At 44.3% G+C, this 23,363-nt stretch overlaps 1 protein-coding gene across 3 annotated transcripts in view; it reads right to left on the bottom strand.

Moving 5' to 3' along the window:
* Ptp10D (Protein tyrosine phosphatase 10D) overlaps nt 1-23,363 on the bottom strand; it is a 168,889-nt gene that overhangs the window by 31,136 nt on the left and 114,390 nt on the right. For 2 of the 3 annotated variants that reach the window (XM_075871178.1, XM_075871177.1), the window contains exons 2-10: nt 15,364-15,613; nt 12,332-12,673; nt 10,067-10,348; nt 9,134-9,237; nt 8,496-8,676; nt 6,004-6,279; nt 4,360-4,460; nt 2,799-2,964; nt 1,428-1,688 (exon numbers count right to left, since the gene is read on the bottom strand). In XM_075871178.1, coding sequence (XP_075727293.1) covers nt 1,428-1,688; nt 2,799-2,964; nt 4,360-4,460; nt 6,004-6,279; nt 8,496-8,676; nt 9,134-9,237; nt 10,067-10,348; nt 12,332-12,673; nt 15,364-15,613 — 1,963 coding nt within the window. The remainder of the gene's footprint in view (nt 1-1,427; nt 1,689-2,798; nt 2,965-4,359; nt 4,461-6,003; nt 6,280-8,495; nt 8,677-9,133; nt 9,238-10,066; nt 10,349-12,331; nt 12,674-15,363; nt 15,614-23,363) is intronic. The other variant, XM_037416307.2, reaches the window with a different exon arrangement.

Below are 23,363 nucleotides of genomic sequence, written 5' to 3'. Positions count from 1 at the left end.
TTGGAGGGCTCCAGAAATTTAGGCCATCAGGTGTTTTTAACGTGCACTGACATCGCACAGTACACGGGCAATTACTATCGCCTCTATCGAAATGTTACTGCCGCAGCTGAGATCGAACCCCCAACCTTCGGGTCGGCGGCCTAGTACTCTAACCGTTACAACGACGTGCTGGACTGAATTACAAACTTGAAGATTAGAATAATTTACTTTATGAAGTAATCAACAGCGTAAGTAAGTTATGACTGAAAGCCCTGGTGAAGCCGCCACAATTTTAGCGCACTTTTACAGTAGCGCACAGAAACTACACGTGTAAGAAATATTGTCTCTAGGATTTAGCTAATAAAAGAAAGTGTAAAGTTGAAGGCTCGCTTTCTTTGCTGGGCATAATATAATTGAGAAGTAACAGACTATAATGTCAGGGGAAGTATATGGGATGGCATTAGATGTCATTGTAATGCAAATTTTAAAGACAGAAAAGTGGACGAAAAGATAGCTTCGCATGGGCAGGAACCAAACCTTTAGCTAAGGGATAGAGGTTGTTCCTAGGTCAATGCTAGGCTTTAGCTTGGTGACTCTAAGGTTGTTTGAACGTTGATTCTCAGTGCTGAGAAGTTGGACTTCAACCACAGACAGTCAAAGACATGGCATGGATGTCCAAACTCCATGGACAGAAACTCGTGCTGAAACCAAGTGCTCGCACCTTTCATAGATCTATGAGCCCGTCATCATTGGTGTAGGCCTTGCAATGCATTTTCTATTCCCTGATATTCTCTTGTTATACATACTAGGCGTCTTCGCATGCCGTCGTCACATCGCGGCCATTGGTTGGGCTAACTGCTGCCTTCTTCATTTTAAGTGGACCAGGGCTTAGTATCGAGATTTAACTAATTCCTGTGGCACATACCTGTTCATGACAATGATAGGTTTTTGTCACTGATTCATCATCATCACCAGCCTCACTACGCCCATTGCAGGACAAAGGCCTCTCCCATGTTCCTTCGGTCAACTCATTCCTGTGCTTGCTGCTGCCACTGTATGGCCGCAAACTTCCTAATCTCATCTGCCCACCTAACTTACTGCCTTCCCCTCATCCACTTGCCTTCCCTGGGAATCCAGTCAGTTACCTGTAATGGCCAACGGTTATCTCGCTTTCGTACTACGTACCCTGCCTACGACCATTTCTTCTCCGTCATTTCGACTATGACGTCCTTAACACCTATTTGCTTCTTGAACCACTCTGCTCTCCCCTTGTCCCTTAGGGTTACACTTATCATTTTCCTTTCCATTTCTCACTGCGTTGTCCTCAACTTAAGTTAAACCCTCTTTTTATTCCTCCAGGTTTCTGCTATGTAGGTAAGTACCACACTGATTACGGCTAGCTTAAGCAGCTGTGCTGTAAAAAAAAAAGGACATGGCAAGACACTCACCGACTGTCTGGTAGTACGAGTGCGGCTCGGACCAGAGGCCGTGGCTGACGGCGTACACGCGGATCTGGTAGCTGGCACCTGGGTACAGGTTGTTCAACAGAAGCCAGTTCTGGCGCGTGTCTTCCTGGCGGCGCTCGCCGGTGTCGTTGCGCACGTAGACAACCGCAAAGGAGTCCTGGCGGCTCGTCACGTCAGACTTCCACGAAACATTCATGTGCTGACCAACCGGCTCCAGTGCCTCGATTACCGGAGAAGCCGGACCTGCGAACACAAACGAAGTGGTGATACTGTATCACCTCGTAAAGGCTACTGTTGAAACTATCTGTCATAGCAGGTGACTCATATTTGAAGAATACTTTATCAATTTCGAAACGTGTTTGGAAAAGGCTTGTGACCTCTGTAGCCGCAACAAGACTCTACTAGTCTTGCCAGCAATGGTGGGATGAAAACGGAAGGATGGACGGACAGCATCTCTGTGTCATCAGGTCATTGCCGAGAGTGTGTTAGGGGAAGAAGCTACAACGGGCACCGCTCCAGGGCACGGACGGGTTGTCAGACACCGTGAATATGAGCTACTGAAGGAATTCACCTAAAAAACTGCCATGCAAAACTTCGGAGTGGTTTGCCGAACAACCCCAACAACCCATAATCTGTCATCCTAACTTATATGTTTCATCTGGACAGCATGGCCTCATCGGCAATTAAATGGCTCACGCAAGCCTTTGAGCTTTTACGAACAAATTGCAGACAAGTCTATATAAGAGATAGTTCAGACACCAAGTTACCGTCCAACATTAACCTCCTAAGTCAGATTATGTTCATATTACAACGCTTGCGGACATTACCACCTCGGTCGTCAAACCCTCTCATCTCCAGGATCCAGTCAGTCATTACGTACACACAAAGTGCTATGGCATAAACTACAAAAACAAACTTTTCTCGCCCCTGTCTTATGTCATAAAATGACCCCGAAAATATACCTTGTTCAACATCACTAAAGTTTTATTAAATGAAAAGGGAAAACTTTATTTTAGTTCTGAAGGGTGCGCTTAGTGCGTATCGGGTGTCTCCCATGTAGGGACCGACAAGGAGCACTCGGTGGCCGCTTCGTGGGCCTGCTCGATGGCCCATTGCTGGTCGGCAATTTTAATAAATTGCCTAATATTTTTAACGTTATTATTAGCAGTAACAAGCTTATTGTACTCTGCAAGTTCCATGATGTGAGTCATTTAAGATGCACAAAACCACCTGAAATGTACAAACGCTACAGACATTCTTTAGCCTCCTTGTTTCGCTGAAGCAATGTGTCGCCAATGCCAAAAACAAAGCTTTACTGAATAAATTATTCAAGTGACGTCATTGTAGACTTACGTGTGGACTGGTATGTAAAGACTGGCTTGCTCGGTACACCCTTGCTGACAGCGACAACGCTGATGGAATAATTGCGGCCTTGCAAAAGACCCTTCAGTAGGACTGAGTTGTTCTTCACTGTCTCCAGGCTGTCGCTGTTGAAGGACTCCAGTTCGTTGTAACGAACCTGCCGAGAAAGGATGAATCATGAACCCTTATTGTTCCACCTGCATGTTGGCTTGGATGTTTTACTGAACTTCGATAAGAACAACCATAATTTTTTATGTTATAATAACAGTAATACATACCTATAAATATGATAATGATATGTCGCGTTTTATGTCTTAAAACCTTCATAGGATTATGAGACACGCTTTAGTAGAGGACTCTGAAAATTTTTGACAACCTGGTGTTCATTTGACTTGTGTGACATTGCATAAAGCGTGAGCTTTTACCGTTTCGCTTCAGTCAAAATACAAAAGCCACAACCGCGATCGAAACCGTAACCTTCGAGTCAGCAGGTGAGCACCCTAGCCACTGATGCACCAAGGCGGAGCGATCAATATGATAAAAATTTATAACTGTTACCTTGTTATTAACATAAACTTCTGCCTATGGCAACATATGTAATTTTGAGACAGTGTGTGTACAGTGAACTACAAAAGTTTACGGACCAGGCAAGCATGTTATAAACTGCCTCTCCACGCCAGCTAAGCGGTGCATTACTTGGTGTCGACCGCAGCGCTGGGCCGGCAATGAGTCGGGTTCTATTGGCATGAGTCAATAATATTGGCATATCAATATTATACAATACGCATAGTTAGTTCGTTTTTTCAACCAAATCGTTTATCTGCAGTATGATCGTCACACCTCTAAACATAGCAGAATCAAACGTATCACTGCGTACATGCCTCCAATGGTGCCCAGTTGGGTAGCTATCACTTTGTGTGAAAGATTACGAAGATAACAGTCATACTGATAGACTGCTCTAAAGAGTGAAAAGTGAAAAATAGTTGTGCCTAGTAATAAAATAGTCAGTCCATCTATTAAAGAGGAATGCCTATTAGGCTTAGCATCGATTTTTATCGCCCTTGATGTAGCTGTAGTGTTGAGAAGAGGCTGGTGGCCCCGTGCTCCATGACCTATTGTTATTAACTGTACAGTCAGCAACAAGCTCAACTTGAACACTCTTCTCAGCTTGTCCTGAGATTGTTTGATTGATGCCAGCAACGCGTATCTTTAGGTTCTTTTCCTGAGATTTTCCTCATGCCTGCCAACACTATCAAAGCATACCAAGATATTATTTCAGCACCAGCGCACAGTGCTTCACAACTGGCATCAGTCGATTCAGTCGAGGCGACGATGCACAGCGTTTGAGTTAAGCTTGCTGACGACAGTACATAGGCACAGTGCGCTAATAGAATGATGATAAGAGCCACTTTTGACAGCAACTAGTAATTAAAAAAGCTTGTCTTTTTTGCATGTAGCGTGAAAGTTTTCAGATGAGTGCACGATTTCTTATAAAACCAGGTACCAAATATAAAACTGAAGTGTACGACACTACTGCATCGCCAGAACTCACCATGTACGAGTCCTGAAGGCTTGCGTTATTAGGTTTCCATCGCACCAGAATTTCACCAGCGTCACCATAGGTTGCATTCAAATCCTCCACAGGCAAAGGATCTGCATCATGCGCGAGATTTCTCTCAAGATGTGGGAGCCGAAAGGTTTCATCGAGCCTTGACTAAAGCGTCTCATAGTCGAGGTTCCTGAAACAACTTTTTCTCAAATTTTAGTCTATTCTTCTTAGCCATTGCTTCACTGTTGGACGACAAATATCACTGCGGATATTTTTGTCTAGGAATCATAGCATTCGTCTTTTAAGCAGCTAGTTAAATTTGACTACATATTTTCAATGAGTGCAACACACTTGAAACCAGCAAGCTCCGTTCATTACCTTTACTGGTTTGGTTGTGTGTTTTGAAAACATGTTCAGCGATTTGGGGTACAATGTACTCTGCTATGGGAGAACTATAAGCCGTCCCAGTACTGCTAGCACATAATCTGAATATATTTCTCGACGTTTATTGGAGCTACACACGCATCAATGCTTCATTAGTTGTTCATTGAAACGTACTAATTCAATTCTTTATGTTTACAAGAATGAATAGGAGCGCTAGTTTGTAAGAATTCATGTTGTAGCAGGTAGTGCAAAAAAACAAGGAGGTGTTGCTCAACGACATGTGTTATTTGCACTACCTTCTTTAACATTAATAATTTATCTCCCAAAGTTTTGCAATACCCAAAGCATTTGGCTTTGACATGTTTAGCAACATCCTAAATGATAAAATAGGAGCTTGTCTTACACTTGTATTCAGAAACACTCCTTGAATTTATCTGGACTTGCCACCGCCTACACTGCAGCACAAATGCATTTCGAAAGCACCAGATTGAAGGTGGTGACAAGTCAAGTTCAACTGAAGGAGCATTTTTGAATGCGCGGGTTAGTTGTCCAACTTTAAGAAGGTCGTGATTATTCTACCCTCATTAAGCAAGATAACACGAACTTGAGCAAAGCAAGCTTTTATATGAGAGAAGCAGATAAAACTTTCGTTAATCAAGGCTTATATCATATCTTAGAGTGTCGTCCCCTTTTAAACTGAACACTACAGTGAGCACCAGCCCTCTAGTAGCAAGTGAATAATTACAGAATGTTTATGCATGACACTAGTCAAAAGTAGCCAGAACGGCCAATCACCAGAAATTCTCATGTAAATCTAAGCCACTATGATTTTATAAGAAAGTGAAATACATACATTCTGTGCGTACAAGTGTTCCCTTTAATAGTGGACCCGACAGTAATTCATGAAAATGGTTGTATTGTTTACTTTTCTAGCAAAATAGTTCCATAATGCTGATAATGACATGATCTTATGGTATTAGGCAAGTAGTTAAACTTTAGCAAGCTCTTTACGCAAACCTTGTTGTTGTGAGTACCGGTATTGATTTACTTGTCATTTAGCTGCCTAAACTTTATTTGCAGTAGATACAAAGAATATTGCCACCACAAAAATATTGCTGCGAGTTTAAAAATTCTCAATATCACAGCATCGTTAAAGTGCACACTGACGGCTCAAACTTGAGACAAGCCACGCTTTTATAACAGACAACCAACTAACTGGCGGCCCAGGCAATAGCGAGATTAGACACAAGTAGCCATACTCACGAGTGGTGACGTTTCCCATGACAGGCCAGCTGGCCACGTTACCGCTGACCGTCTTGACCATGACCTCATAGGTATGACCGGGTTCCAGATCTTGGTCGAAGTTGGCCACGCGCTCCTCGTCTCTGCCCACAATCTGCCGGAGTGAGTGCTGCATGCTCAGAGCTACCTGGTAACGGTCGAACTCGGAGAACGACTTGGGAGGGGACCAGGACACCTCGAACGACCGGGAGGTCACCTTCTCCTTATTGAAGGTCACGTTAGATGGTGGGAGGGGAACTGAGTTCGTTTAAGTGAAAAGAAAGAACAAAAAATCCATTACATGGAGTACATCCATTACATGGAGGACCTAGTGCTGCTTGGTTCAGCGTACATAATTAATATTTTATTAAATGCATAGATATTAGATGTTGGTGCCAGTATGTGGGACCGGCTACTCCTCTTGAATAATAGTTGTCGCAAAGTACAAAACAAACACAAAAACTATACAAAGGCATGCTGTATAACAGTGACGCACTGTAGCTCAGTTATTCAATACTATGAAGTGTCCACTAAACGCAGAAGTTTAGAAAGAAGTCACAGTTTTGTCGCAAAACTTAAGCATTGAATGCGATAGCAACAACATGAAATGTAACGCTGAGAGCGGCAAGCAGATTGAAACATGCAGTGCGCTGCTTACACACAAATGATGCATGAAAACAACACAAAAGACAAGAGCTAACTAACAACATTCACAGCTCGACACTTAACATGCTCTTTAAACAAAAAAAAAACGCACGAAACATAATCACAGGTACAGATATGAGTGCAAACTAACTAGTGTCCCAGTTGTTACTTCGCTGTGTTTGAAAAGCGTGCTCTTTTCTCAAATGAGGCCTGTGCAGCAAGCGAAGTGATTTTTGTGCGCACATCAACTAAACGCAATCATTCCGGCGAAATCCTAAAGCGCGGGATTTTCTACCACCACAGGATAAGTGCACGGATAAGGCCCCTCACCCTCCGTAGTGCAAAGCATGCGCGGGAGATGAGCGCGCATCGACGCATCGCAATGATCTGGGCGCCAAGCTTTACGCTGAGCGCTTTGATCGCGCTATCTCGCTGGTAATGCTGAAAACACGCTATTTCCCCCGAGATAGGCACCACCAGGGCCAAGTGGTAGATATAATTAGCTGGCCATTTCGACGTTGAAGGAGGTGCTCCTTCGTGGCTCAGTGGCTAACGCTGGGCGCTCAAGAACGGAAGGTTGAATGTTTGATTTCGTGCACCGGAGTCTCTTTCTGGATTATTTTTCTTTCTTACGTTTTTATATACAATAGATATGTATGTATGTATGTATATATATATATATATATATATATATATATATATATATATATATATATATATATATATATATATATATAGTGAATGACGGGGGTCATCGGTGGTGCAAAATCCGGCTGACAGTGTCCATATAACTGCTATCGCAATGAAACAGGTATCTACACAAATGAAATATTAACACATAAAATAAATGTTTGCTAAGGGCCTACGATATTGTCACAGACGATCTGAAGTCAAATGGGAATCGTGTTTTTAGTTCCGCACTCTGTTTCAGACAGTTATTTCTGCACAAAACATTTTACACAGACAGGCCATTTAAAAAAAAAAAACATGTAGTCAATCATACCTTTTGGTAGTAATGCTTACAAAACTTTATTAGAACTGGTACCTGTGTGATAATTCTTATAGCATCTCTGTCTACCTTTACTCCTTCCCGAGTGCAAAGTAGCAAAGCGGATGTTTATTTTCCGGTTGACATCCCTGCCTTTCCACATCACATTTCTCTCTCACTTGATAGCACTCTTCATTGGTTATTAATTTCTAGTAAAATCGCGATATGTTCGCTTTTACAACTAATATTCACATTCCCTTTATCATCTACAAATGGTTTTTTGTATATGTGTGTATCCGGGTTATTGGCACTTCGTAATGGTTTCAGTGCTTTTATGCCAATCTCACAGGAAATTATATGTACGTCTGAGGTAAATAGAAAGTAATGACGAATGCTTGAACACGAGGTGCCTTTGAAGTCGGCGTTTGGACAAGTGTCCCTGTCTTTTTTAAGGCAGCGATTTGCTGGACTTCTACCTCATTTGAACTGCTGTAACTGGGCATTCGAAGACATGAACTCAGAAGGTTTCAACACCTTAGACCCTTTTACACGCCACTAAATCTAATCACAAAGAAGATATTGCATTGTAGATCTCAGCGGCATTGTGATAGTCACTAATTGAGCATCATTTTAACCTAGCAACTGCCAACTTGTAGACTGTCGCTCAAGCCAAGACAATGAAGATGATATCGCAAACTAAAAATCCTGAATTTAACAAACCATATGTGTCAAAAATAATTGATATCAGGCTTAGTTGTGACAAAAGCCAATGCAAGAATCCATGACTTTCATTTCCAACTTCATGATGGCTTTTTTAGAAAACTCAAGCCGCACCACTCACCTGTTCGGTACTGTGCCTCTGTTGGTGCACTGATCTGCGTCTGGCTGATGGTCTGCACCGAGATGTTGTACGCCCGACCAGGGACGAGGCCATAGAAGGGGGCTTGTGCTGGACCGGGTGGCTCGCCTTCCTTGTCGACGTAGAGGATGGACTGAGACGCATCCTCTGGCGTGATGCTCACCTGCATTTTTAAATTCGAATGCCTATGCTCGCATTTCTACAGATAATGAACATGTTACAGCTAATGAACAGCATAATCATTTGTGACAAATGCATTGGGCTCATAACATACCGAGTGATGGCAAATTCATAAGGTTTTCAATAGTCTAGTCAAAGATGGGTCGATCCCGGAGGCACTCAAAAACCAGATATGCTGCAGAAAGCTCACAATGCCTCTGATTTTGGAGGCAGTGCGAAACTACGGTACGTGCTAAAAGCTTTTGAAGAGGGGCAGAAGAGAATCAGTATATCGACTGAAAAGTACATGGCCTTCGATTTGCATTTGTGTTAGGTTAGCTTTTTATGTATATATAGGCTCAGTATAGGAACTAACGCCAAATAATCAGCTTTAGTTACCAGATTTTACATAATCAAAAACATACTGACTCGTTAATGGCCATAACTAAGGTATTACTCACCAAATATTGATCGAAAATGCCAGAGGGGTACGGGGGCTGCCACAGCACCAAGAGTGTAGTTTCATTTCGAAACCACACAATGAAACGGCCAGGGGCATTGGGTTCTGTAAAAAAGAACATGAATTATCAAATGAATCATTGTGATTTTTATTCAAAAGGCTAGTGCTTTTGAATTGTTCGTAGGGTAGTGGAATGATGTCGATAATATGCAATGTCATCAATGGATAACGTGTGAAATATTTGTAAGTGGCTTTGCTGCAATGTTAAATTGCAAGTAAAAAAACTTCGGTTAACATACCGTCTTTCTCGTTCCTTATTTTCCGGTCCCACAACGAAATCCAGTGAAGGAACGCAAACCCCACAAATGCTTGTTGAAAATCCCTACGAATTTGTTATGACTCGTTGTTATCCCTCTCCCTGTACAAGCTGACCAGAGAATTGGTCATTGCGGGTAGCGTTTTAAATGTAATGGGGAGTGGGGAAGCCCAAAGTGAGAAATGTGGTCTGCAAAGTGGTGCTCAGCCGTATTTCTACAGTGGCTGCAGAAAACAGCACCCTCTTTTTACCTCCCGAAGAACCATCTCTCTGCCTGTGAACGAGAGCTTTTGATTTCAAATAAAATCTTGCAGGAAAGCTGACTGGAAATCGACTGGAAGCACAACTGGAAATCGCGAGTTGTACGTATTCAAGTATTTTGTTTAATGCTCTCAAGGTTTATTAATAAAATTGACCAGTTAAAGTAGAACAACCCAGACGTCTGCACTTTATAGGGAACTCTCCTTAATGGTAGTGCAGGATAAATGGGACGACACCGCTATTTTCCGTTTCCCCTGACTTTAGCTCGTGCAACCATCAAGTAGAATGCAATACTAACAAACCCCCATTGTCATTGCCACCAGCAGTCTTTCGGACTGCAATATATTGAATGCATACTTGTGGTGAAATTCGACGAGGCAGATTGCTGTGATTCGCGGGACTTGTAGACGCTGAACAGTTGCAGCTGGTAGGTGCCTCCCGGGGTGAGGTCCCTGAGGGTGTAAGGAGGGTTCTCGTCGTTCAAGTGAACGCTGCGTTCGGGTGCCTCGTCCTGGTCCGACAGTGGAGAGATGGCGAGCCGGTATCCCGTGATCTTGCCTTCGACCGGTGGTTGCCAGTACACGTGGGCCACCTTGCCCGTGTCAATTTTGATGGACAGGTTAGTGGGTGGGTCTGGCTCTGCAAAAGCATAGACCATGAAAAAAATGGAACCAAGACAAAGTTAACCTGTCCGGCCTAAAACTAAATGAGTAGCTTTGCCTGTAGAGCTTCCTAGCGCAAAACAACAACACAAGACAAATGACAAGATAAATTCTTGTATTTTCGTTTCACCCTAATAATGCACTACGTATTGACCACAACTATAGTCTAAAAAAGCCTTGCAATGAGCTTTGTCCAGATCTTCCTCTCTTGTTTGTCTACTAATGCTGGTGTCACGTGCCCCTCAGGATTGCAATTAGGCCTCAGAAGAATCCAATGTAACTGTCATATGTGGCTCTATCACACAAGCTGCAGAAGGTACCAAATCACGGGTGGCCCTAGAGGGAAGGGGGCAAAACTTGCGTGACTTTCCTGATCCTCCCCCCAACTGTTTGTTTTTTAATGTAAATCTGAGCATAGGCATCAACAACCCATAGGCATCTTTGGGTATCACACCTCTCTGTAAGCCGACCCCACCCTCTCTAAGCCGAACCCACCTTCTGAACCATTGAAGAATCAGCAGTGTACAGTGTGCACTACCTGAAACTGGTATGAAAAACATATGAAATCTTTGTTACATTGCCTGCGATGCACTTGATACTCACCTTCATTATAGGTCACACGCTTGTAATATCCTAACGGCTTTTCAACTTACCTGGGAAAATGCTACTCTCCTATAAAATGAAGACGCTGGGAAGGCAGGCAGATAGAGAGTATCAGAGTGTAGAAGGTCTGTCTTCTATTAAGGCATTTCACTAACTCAACCTTTACTAAACAGGAGATTCGTTAGTGATTGGAAAGACACATGAACAGTTCAAGTGATCAACAGTGAACGAAAAATGAAATCTTCAGCACTGACTCAAGTTTCGTCAAGGAGATCTGTCTTTGTCAAGACCTGACGGAGACAAGTTTCCACCGAGAAATTTTGGCTTTAACAAAGCTAAGGCTTCTCTTCGTCCACTGTTGACCTGTAACTACATAACCACTGGAGTTGTATTAAAATGAAGCCCTTGTGCTCGAATCAAACATGCCTAGTGTTATGCAGATAAGTACCCAACATAAACCATAAATGAGTTATTTCATAAAAACATAGTAGCAGGGTGAAATGTTACATGCATATTAGGTTAGAGCAGGTCTTTTTGAAAAGTGGGGTGCTTTTTAAGCTTGTTTCATTGACAGACTCGAATGTTCGATGCGAATCTTTACTTGCAATAATAATTTAGGCTGCATTCCTCTCATAAGTTACCTGCTGTCACTGAACTTCAGTATGTAATTCAGATTCAATATGTGAATGTTCAGGCAGCGTCTTAACATATTGCTGCAATGCATTTATTAAGTCTGTTGGTAAGGGCATAGTATTTACATGGAATGATGTGGAAGTAGTACGTCAGATAAATGTCACGCCATTTTGTGCAATCACACATTCGCGCTCTGCTAGCCAAACGCTGTTGTACAGTATCCTTACGGGGCCAAGTTTCAGGAGTGTATATATCTGAGAGGATGGACTAGTGCTACAACAGATAATTGCCGTTCTCTGGAGGAGCCCACCGCACGAGTAAAACCTGTGGTTATTCCAGCAACAGGCGACACCTGCTGGCCTAGTATTAGACCCTTAGCGGAACTTGTTGGTGTGTGTTAAGAAAAGATGTTTCAAAATTTCGAGTACTTCATACTCAAATATTGGAGAGCAGTGAGCCGTCCTTATGAAGTTGCCAACAGACACACAAAAATTCTTAAGCAATACTTTTAGCTGAGCGTATTGGTACTCATGAAGGACGAGTGAAGCAGAGCGCTGACAACAAATAAGAACTTATCAGTGAGCTCTCATTCCGTAATCATTGTGTCAGAGCCATAGCTCGCACCTGTGTTCCCTCCTTGTCAGCTTAGAGTAAAATAAATATCTTTCAACAAGCTCTTCATTGTTTTATCCGACCCGGCTAATGTCATTTCCTCTCGTCGTACCGGCAATGATGTCGTCGGACGTTAGTGCGGCACGAACCGGTAACGGCACTGGAAGGGATCGTGGATGAGCACGTGTGCTTGGCGTGGTACACCCCAGTTCGGGCACTGGCCCCGTGCACCTGCCGGCCGTGGTCAGTGGGTTGTAGACAGGGTAGAGTGGAGGAGGTAGTTGTGGTGGTGGTGGTTGTGGAGGAGGGATTGGTGGTGTGTTGGCAAGTGGTGGTGGTTGGTGGTAGTGACTGGTATAGAGGGAAGAAGGAGGTGGTGCCACCTGTACCGCATGCCGGGGCTGGTAGCCTGGGTAGTTCAGGGCCGGGAAAGGGGCTTGGTAATTGGGTTGCCCTGTGCAGGCCAGCGAAGAGGGCGAGAAAACAAAGAAAAAGAGAGAGGGAAAAAATGTAGGTTGGTGTGAGCAGTATGTTGCTTATCTTTACTTGGTTACAACTTGAGAATAAAACAAGCTCCGCCCCCAGAGCTCTGGCATGCCTGTCATTCATTTGTGTGCAAATGAGTGATTCTATGTGGTCTCAATTGTAAGTTTCACTGTTATTGTAGACGCTATGCATATCAGTCATTAGGAGTTTGTCATCCTTGCTCAAAACGTTTTTCCCCGAGTACTGAAGCCAGAAACTTAGCTGAAATTTCTCACAATTGACCGAAGACTAGTGACACAAATATGTGTGTGTGAAAAAATCAACTACCTGAAAAACGAAAGCTTTTTGACGTGATAGAAATTATCAAATGCAACTGGACGAGGAATGGCTGTGGGCAGAGTATACACTTATTCTTAAGTTGTTACCAACTGAATACATATGCATTATTTTGAGGTTTTGTTTTGAAAGTAGGCATACAATCTCCGTCATAAAACGATGTATCGCTAGTGTCATGTTTGTTGTTTGGAACTGAATATTTGTGGATCATACAGACATGGTATGGCAAGATCAATGATGATCATGACACTATTATTATGAGTTTTCATTACACTAAGTTGCACAATATTACTACTCACAAAACCTGCAACCTAAATTGCATAGTAAATAAAGTCCTTTTGCATTTTATTCGCTGGTCCTCTACATTAACAATATAAAACAGCCAACAAATCAGAAATAAAGGTAAGTTTCCAAAACAGCTGTGAAAACAACTTCACTTCATGCATACAGTGTTTAATATCTATGAAATGCGCAGGATTCAATAGCCGTGTAAGCAGACGTTGTACGTCTGTACAGTTCGTGGGTTCTGAAATGTTGTGTGCAACTCTAGCGAGTCAAAAAAAAAAGCTAGCGCACATATAGGTATGGTGTCCCTTAAACGCTCTATGCACCATTTGCGAAATCCTGTATGCTGCCCCGAAATTCATTTTGTACTTACTTTTGAAATGGGGCATTCGACGCCGAGAAACATGAGGCATTTTCTTTGACCTAGTGTTAGGCACACACTGCACACATTGGAAAGTGAAGAAAAGGAAGAGGAGGGAAACGTGCAAGGTTGAAGCGTTAACCAAAGTGCAGATGAGCATAGCATATGGGCTGAAAAGGATCCACGCAAGTTGAAAGGTGTTGTGGGACTTGTGTTCAGGATAGCCAACCACCATCAAACCACCAATAACCAACACACCACACATCCACACACTTCATCAACCACCGGATGTTAACGCGTTAACGCACAGAAAGAGAAATTATAGGCTGATTAATAGACAGTGGTGTCACCAGCTGCGAACACACCACACTTGGCAGGCAGTCTCATTGCCTTTGAAGACGTCGCTAATCCATATTGCATGATGAATAACAGAATTCGCCCATGATACAAAACTAAATCTCTCGCATTATTTTGGGAGGATAATGAATGATATGCAAGAAATAAAAATATATGCGTAAGAAGGATGCAGAAAATGGTAGTGTTTGACACAAAATCCATCTATATGCAGTCTGCCCTCAATAGCTTTCATTTATCTCATTAAAGAACGTCTGTACGCTTGCACTGCCAAATGTTTCAGTACTTACATTTCTATACTTCGCAAGGTAGTGCAGCTTGTACGTACATGCCTACATAAAATTTATAAGTGCCCCTGAACCAAATGAAAAATCGAGATTCTATGAAATGACATGTACACAAAAACACTTCTGCTGCAGGCCGAAAGTTTTAAATTTTTTATCATAACAAGAAAAAGTTTTGCGTAACTGATAGTCTAGGCTTATGCAAAATATCTGGCAATGCATAATAGGAGCACGAGTATAAAATCGAAGCTCGTAAATATGAGCCAGTTTTACTAGCGTTATAAAAAGACAGCTAAAATGGAAAGCATAAACAAAAAAAATTCTCGCAACGTCCGGCAAGCACGGCTCCAACGCGGACAGTGAGTGGCTTCCCCACATAGCGATGGAGCCCAAGATGGCATACATTGGCGCAACTCTGCTATCTGTAGGTAGCATATGCAGTAACGCTAGCAGAGCCGACAAGCAAGCTCCACCACCTGGCGAAGGCTGCCCGAGTTCTTGATGTTCTCCTTTCACGTTTTTTTTATCTATCCCTACGTCGCGCTCTCCTTTCCTTCTCCTAACAATACATCACTCCTCCTCACCCTCACTTCTCTTTCTAATTCCCTACTATGCTATAATATACAAGGCTATACTATGCTTTACCTTTCTCTTTCTCCTTTCCTCCTACTAGCCCTCACATTACTTTCCACCCCCTTGCTATATTGCACTACAGTGTTCACATAAAAAACAGCGCCAATAACGAGGGACAAGAAAAGGAGACAGACAGCGGCACTGTCTGTCCTCTTCTTTTCTTGTCCCTCGTTATTGGCGCTGTTTTTTATGTGAATAATGTCGTACCAACTCGCCCAAGCAACCACGTTATGCACTACAGTGGCCAGAAAGGTACTGTGCACGGATATATGCTATGCTAGAAGCTGATAGGCACACACTCGCTCTCTGTGGCGCACACCCACCTAGTTCTCCGCCTACGGCACCGGCCTGACCCCGCGCTTAAACAGCCCTGCTGTTAAATATGGCGAAATGTAGTCGACGTACCGGTCTCTATGACACTCGTCCACAGCCGGTGATTGTTAACTGTGCCGTTGCTGAGGTAGAGTTGGAAGTTGTAGTCCGTGCCCGGCAGCACGCCGTCGATGGGAACGCCCTCTACGGAGTCCGTGGCCGGAAACGTGAAGTTGGGTCCCGGGTCGCCCACAGGCGGGGAGTAGTCGACCCTCAGCTCGCCCCCAGGTAGACTGGTATACTCGCTGGGTAGGTGTAGCGTGAGCTGGTTCACTCCACTCACCTGCGAGGAGAAATAAATATGACAGCCATTAATATTGCGTACACACATCAATGTTTTGCCATTTACAGGCAGTGTTTACAAATGCATCTTCTCGAACATCTGTCGTCAATTCGTCTCATGGTCACATCCCCTGAACTCTATAGTGCGACCTGCACTGGAACACTTTATCTAAACGCGCGTGTGCATGTATTCATTGTGATCATCATCATTTTCTGCCCGGTCATGTCCACTTTAAGATTAAGGCCTCTCTCAATAATTTCTAGTTTAGCCTATCATCTGCGAGCGCGAATTTTACTTAAAGTCATCGCCCTTCTCCATTTCGTCACTCCATCTAACTATATGTCTTCCTCAACTACATTTCCTATTTTTTTCTTGTCTTTCCTACGAAATACGCGGCCAGTGGCATGGTCAGGGAACCTGTTTGCTCCCTAGCCCTGTTTGTTGTTTGACCAACTATAGCATCCTCCGATCTCTTAGTATTAATTACTCCAATCAATTTTCGTTCCTTTGCACGCTCAACTTTTTGTATAGTTACTTTCTCAATGTTTATGCAATTACTTTTTCCTCCCTGTTTCACTCGTTACAACTGGGAATACGCAGTGATGTGATAATATCTGCTTTAATGACAGTGACAGATTTCATGACATAATTTGGCAGTGCCTGCCTATTTCACTGCAGCCCATTGTTATTCTTCAGTGAATTTTGTACCCTTGGTTGTTCTATCATGTTAGCATCTGCCCAAGGTGTACATATTCTAGTTTACACTTCATATGTATTGTTTACTTCTAGTATATTACATCTGCAGTTAATGACGTCCCTGTCATAGCTTACGGATAAGCCTTCATGCGTGGGCCTGGCTATTACAATGAACAAGGACATGCCACACATACACTAATTTCGTAGGACATGCGGGTGGCTTAGTTTAGGGCTACGGGCGCGTGCTTGTCAAGCCACCCCTTGTGGCACTATGTGGGCACGTCTTAGTATAGATCTTCCCATACCACAGCGCGCGCTTGACGCTGCTCTTGAAAGGCCCCCATCCTGGGTGGTCTGTCCCGGCCACGTATACACCTCTGCGGAGGCGTCAACGGTTCGTGCTAAGCGTTCCACGAGAGCAACGCCCCGCTGTGGTCCACCACCCAAAACTCTTCGGCACAGCGTGCTCACTTCCACCCCTCTCTCCCCGGCCCGCCTGCCACTCACTCACACAAAGCACCAGCCGTCGCTCCTATAGCCGTCCTGTTCATCGTCCATCCGATGAGTGCCGGAGAGACGGCCGTGCAATCGCCTTGACCTGGTTGTTATACAATGCGCGCCAGCTCCACTGGGCAACAGTCCGCCGAGAATTGAGCGCCGCGAAAAGCCGTTGCAGCACGTGGGCCGAAGTACGAACCGCCCACACTTGAGCAACGGCAAAGGCAATTTTCGTCCGCGTACCAAAGATTATTGATAGGCCTCTTTGAGTCATTCGCAATGACCCGGATATCTCCACGCTATGTTGACCTTCGCCAGAAGTTTCACTGAAGGAATTAACTTTGACAGCACCTACACGGCTCCGTCACCCACGTCGCGGTCAATATTGTCGCGATCAATATTGAAAACATGGTAGCGCAGGTGTGTGCACACTCTTCTGACTTGTCTAACACTGCTGACCGCTTTTCACAGTGTCAGGAGTTCACACTGTACACAATGTACACAGTGCGGTAGCAACGTTTACATTACGCTTTTCTTCCGTTATATACTCACGTAAGTACAACACCAAATACAAAGAGCCACTCGCATACGCTTGTGGAAAAACACAATCAGTGGATGCAGACCAGGCGCTACGTGACGTCAGCTTTCCATCTTTGACGCTGCTGAGGTCCGCGCCGTGCGCAGCCACAAACATGAATAACGCGAATACTTTTAGACGGTATAGTACAAGAGGCTGTAATGTGTCGAGATAGAGCACGCGCGTACCCAGACTGGAATTTGATGTTTCGGACGGTCATGAATTGGCTCTTTTTTGTTTCGATTGATTGATATGTGGGGTTTAACGTCCCAAAACCAACATGAGAGACGCCGTAGTGGAGAGCTCCAGAAATTTTGACCACCTGGGATTCCTAAACGTGCACCCAAATCTGAGCACACGGGCCTACGACATTGCCGCCTCCATCGGAAATGCAGCCCCCGCAGCCGGGATTCGATCCCACGACTTGCGGGTCAGCAGCCACGTACCTTAGCCACTAGACCACCGCGGCGGGGCTTTTTTTATTATTTTTTGTTTCGAAGGCACTACATTGATACAATTCATCGGTTTATATTGATAAATTATGCTCTCAGAACTTCAATGTCGGTGATTTCACTGTAGTAGGTTCAATAACGCTGAAGAAACCCAAGGTCGAAATTTCATTTTTAAAACTTCGAATCAGAGAGTCATCGAGTGACGTCACGCATTTAAAATTGTATTTCTTGTATTTTCGTGACATTGCCTGGAAAAAAAATTCTGGAACTTGTTATGTTAAACCTATGGATTCATCAGAGGATGATGTAATTCATTTTTAGTGATTAATGACTTCGAGAGAATAACGAAAATATTTCATAATCTATGACATCTTTACATTTGGTGCGGGAACATCAACGTGATGTCACCAACCGAATTTTCTTTTCGTGCTTTTTCGCTTACCAACCATTTTCCCGCGGCAAGCGCAGAGGTTTTGGAATTGTTAAACAATAACACACTGATCAGAGAAGAAAAATTGTTTTTCTATAATATCCCAATAAAGTCATATATTTTGCCGTTAGTGCTTTCAGTAAAGTATTTTTAAAAGCCTAGTGGGTTTACTCGTAGCTGAAAGCAACAGTAAATTAGCACACGTGTAAGGCATGTTCAGATACCTTGGCTTTGTGATCGTGTTTATGGTATTCAAGTATCCCTTTCAGGCTCTTATTATTATTGTGCCTTTTCGGGGAAGAGTTGTCGACTGTGGGTAAAGGTGAAGGGCGCTTTTCGCACAAATGTGCTTATATACGAACGTTTTTGCTTACTAAAGGCCCGCGAAAGCTTCTTTTAAAGCATCCCAAAATTCAGAAGCATCAAGGAAAACTTTCCTTTGAAGTTGTGCGCCGGTTATATGAACACGCCATGAGGATAGTGACCTCAAAAGCATCGAATTGAGACAAAAAATATTAATCGTACTATTATAATAATGATAATAACATATTTATGGTTGTGGCTTGACGTTCGAAATGCGTGATATCATTATGACAGATGCCATAATCTAGAACTCCGGAAAGTTTCACTTTTTGGGATTCCTATGTACACGGACCTCGAACATTTTCGCCTCCGCCTGAATTGCAGCCGCCACGGCGGCGATTGAACCCGCGATTTGCTTTCAGTCGAACTCTATAACCGCTCGACCACCATGGCATGGTCATGAAAAACCTAACAACGTTCTGAAACAATAACAGCGATGCAACAGCAACGAGCTTAAAACAACGAGACAGCTGTCTAGTTAAATGTAACTGACTGGATTTAAAATGCTTCTATAAGTGTAGCTTACTGCAATTAGGTTGAGTCCACATATATCATTGAGCTCTTTAGTAACGTGGCTTAACTTGTTTATATCCTTCTTTCCCAGAGCCTACGCACAACACTGCAGTCGCAGATCGATATGACACAATAACCGACATGGGTCTATCCCTGCCCGCGACCTGAATACTGCATCACGTTAGGCTTAGCGCATTCGGCGCTAAGCCTAACGTGGCGGCGTTGGTCAGTATAGTGGTGTGCGCGAGAAAGCATAAGTTATGTTCCCCCAGCTCCACACCGATGTAGCTCGCGAAGAAATGAACAGCGAGTGCACAAAAAATGCATGGTGCGCCCTTTGACGAGCGCGGGTGGCGTTGCACATTGTAGAGAAGCACGATTATGACTGCCCGGGCGTATTTAGAGTTTGTATTTTGGCTGACCTCTATGCGATGTACGTACGTGGCACGAAGTTGGGAAGGCTGTCCGAACGAATCAGGCGATCCCACGATGCGTGGCTCCGCGAATTAGTAGGTGCATTGCCTGGACAGTTCACATGAAAGGTGAATTATCTAGGCAATGCACCTAATAATTCGCGGCTTAGTACAGCGGTCTTAATGTTATTCTGTCCAGATGCACTTATTTCATATCGCGTGGAATCATCCGACCAGGAGGGAGGGTAGAGATAATGATGATGATGATGATGATATCTGGCGTTTAACACCCCAAAATCAAGGGGTACAGATGACAGAGGTAAAAGGTGGAGACAACGTTTTTCTGCCCCCTTTCAGGCAGTCGTAGCCGAGGCAACCTGAATAACGGAGATTGACGAAAGGCCTTGAACTAAACAGGGGGCGGGGGACGGAAGCAAGTTTTGGGGGCTGGGAGTAATTGCCTCTACCTACACCTTGCCCGCCCCCCCGCCCCCGTCTGCATTTGCTACTGGTGCTATAAACGGGTTGTTGTAAATTTCCCTTTGCAACGGTAAACATATGGCAAGCGTGCATCTGTTTTTATAAGGAAAAGTCTTTTAAAAGGTTCAACTCCATTCGGCAGAATCAACCCTAGAACTAGCGAAGCGCTAACGGTAGAGGATTGCCACACTTCTTGCACGCGTGCAGAATCAGGCCTCCTAAGTATTCCGGTGGAACCGCGATGATATTGAGAAAGGAAACGGAAGCGCGAGAGCTCGAAGATGATACATATGCGACAGGCGTTCGACAAACGTTGGAACGCGTGCGTGCAATTTTTGTGCTCGCCGGTTTTCCGTGCCCCTGTGCTCCGTGTGGCAGCGTGAACGATATTCCTCTAACCCCGCGAAGAAAAAAACCGGTACGCCATCAAGAGCTCGGCGAAGAGAGTGCCGTTTCTAATAAGTGGCGATGAACAAGCCGATACTATACACGCGCGGGGCACCTTCCTGTTTTCTTTTATTGTAACATGAGCGTCTATAAATGAGACAGCGGTCTGGTTTATCAAAAAAAAATTACGCACGTGCAGCCGCACCTTTATGGGATTGAAATGCCAGGGGAAAGCAATCGTGCTTGTGTGCTTAGATTAAGGCGTACATTAACGAAATTGAAAATTAATCCCGTGTTCCACACCGAATGCATGCCCGTACGGCTACACGCCCATGAAATACGGCCGAGCTTCATCGCAGTGGCAGAATATGTATAGTGTCTGAATCCATGAACATCTGCTGGGTTGTAACAATAATGGGGGGAGGAAGGGCTGAGTTTTCGCTCTCTTTTGCAAGAGTCCGGAAAGGAAACACACTTCTCAAAAATCTTGGATAACCATAAACTTAAACATTAGACAATCACGGTACACGTCTGATATATAGAGTTGTTGGTTTGAAGACCTCAGATTATCAGAGGAGTGAGGGGGCGCCCCTCCCTGTACCCCCTTTCCCCTGACCCATGTGCGGATGCCTAAGCCTAGGTGAGGTACTTGTGAATCTACGTTGCGAAATAAGTGTCATAATAAGGCGCAGTAAAAATAAAGGTACAATATGAAAGAATGCAGCGCAGTTGCTCGTGCAGAATTAACCAAGTACATAATATATATTTTGCAAAATGGCTCTCATTTGTATAGCTACCCACGATATTAAGCAATCACGCACGCATATGTATAATGATGAAGCAGAATCGCGAGTGGGGCACGTGGATGTTCACCGTGAAATAAATAACAGCGCCACAAAATGATAAAACTGGTGTTGTGACTTCAGCGCCGTGTCCTTTTCTTCTACTGTACTCGTTTTCTATTTCGGTAGCACTGGTCGCTATTCCGCGACATATTTTATCCAGAGCGTGACATTAAGAGAATACGAGCGCACGCATATTGTACGTTGGGTGTGATAATGAGCGGACGTACCATCTTATTGTATAGTGATGTGTGACACATTACGTGAACACGCGTTAGTACAAGCGAGGCGGCACGCGCCTTAGCCGGATGCCCGCAAACACAGCGCGTAGCAAAGTCGGCACTTGTGCGCTGCGGGCGTTGTGTCCAATGCACTCAGTCCTGGGGTGCGGGAGGCGCGGCTTCTTCAGCACTGCAACGTGACCGGCAATCGGGGAGACAGATCTCTTCCCGTTCACAAGGTCGGGGATTGAGTGCTTCGCGCGGTGAGAGCGCGCGTTGCTGGGGAGTGCTCGCCCCACCACCGCCAAAGCCGCGCATACCGATTTTTCCCGCGCATAAGAGGTGCGCGTATTTATACAGTCGTAGAGAGATAAACACCCCAGTCGGATTTGCGAAAGCTTTTTTTCTCAGACGGCGCATTGTTCGAGGAAAGCCCTCCATCGGAAGGTGAAAGCATTGAAGATTTACCGCCAGTCCCGATGCAAGTATTTACCAGTAAAGGCAAGACAAGTACGTGTCACGGTTAGTTAAACACGGCAAAATTATGCATGCTTTTTTTTTTGCGCATGCTTTACGCCTTGAAAGATACGTCGATCATACTGAAGGCTCACGTCCGTGGCTATGGCGCTCGCCTACTGACGCGAAAGTCACGAGTTCACAGCCGGCCGTCGCAGTCACTTTCAAACGGAGATGGTATGGTAGAGACCAGTGTACTGTGCTATGTCAGTCCATGTTCAAGAACACCGGATGGTGTAGTAGTAGTAGTAGTAGTAGTAGTAGTAGCAGCAGCAGCAGCAGCAGCAGCAGCAGTAGTAGTAGTAGTAGTAGTAGTAGTAGTAGTAGTAGTAGTAGTAGTAGTAGTAGTAGTAGTAGTAGTAGTAGTAGTAGTAGTAGTAGTAGTGTCGTGATTATCATGTGACCCTACAATATCACATCCCCTCCCCATCGACGATATGAAAAGTGAGAGGAAAGTTTTATCAATTTCTGGTGGATTGCTGGGCTGGTCTTCCACCTATAGTAGTTAACGGAGCAGCCGTATCTCCCGGAAGCTACCTCGGCCTGCTGGGCCGCCCTAAGTTGCATGTCCAGGCCAGATCCGACGCTAAAAACGTTTCGCTCATCCAAATGAGTGAAGTGATGAAAAAGAGAAAAAGAAAAGAAAGAGAGAAGATAGAAATGCTGGAGATGTTAGCTTGGCTATTCGCCTGACATAGCTAATCCAGGTGATGGTTGACCATTATGATATATACAGCTGGTAAACGCCTTACAGTACACACAGCCCCCGTAAATCACACGATCTACAAAACTTGGTTAGGCAAATTATATGGAAACGTCACACACAGAGAATGCCCGAGGAATGTCCCTACAGGACAAAGATCTTTCTTTGGTTATCTATATGAAGGTCCATCCTAGATGCCTGAGCGCCTTGAAGTTAGAAAGATAGGTTCTTAACGACCCCTAAACGACTTCTTAAGCCTATTGCGTACCTCTGTCTAATTTCGTTATTATTAATATTTTAGCTGTTCTTTCTGATTCGATAAAGTGGGGCGATGTAACCCTGGCCATAATGTCTCGACCACATGAGATCTTGGTACAGAGAAGCCGGCGTGATATAAACATCATCATGGTGAATGCAATGCCTTATACCTGCATGGTGGCGTCCATTTTTGGTTGTTTATTTGGTACGCGAGCATTTCGTGACCGAAACGTTCAGCCTCTCGGTGCATCAACCGCTAAAGTCGCAGGGACATTAAGCGGGCCTCAGAATCCAAAGCCATAGGCCGGATACCCGCGGACCTTAATTCGTACTTGTTTCTAACGCTACCCCATAACTGACGCTCGTCTGAGAGGGGTGCGTCATTAAAGGGACGTTTGGTT

Source organism: Rhipicephalus microplus, chromosome 8 (genome assembly GCF_043290135.1).
Source record: "Rhipicephalus microplus isolate Deutch F79 chromosome 8, USDA_Rmic, whole genome shotgun sequence".
NCBI classification, from domain to species: domain Eukaryota; kingdom Metazoa; phylum Arthropoda; class Arachnida; order Ixodida; family Ixodidae; genus Rhipicephalus; species Rhipicephalus microplus.
This window is presented reverse-complemented; position numbering and strand designations above follow the sequence as displayed.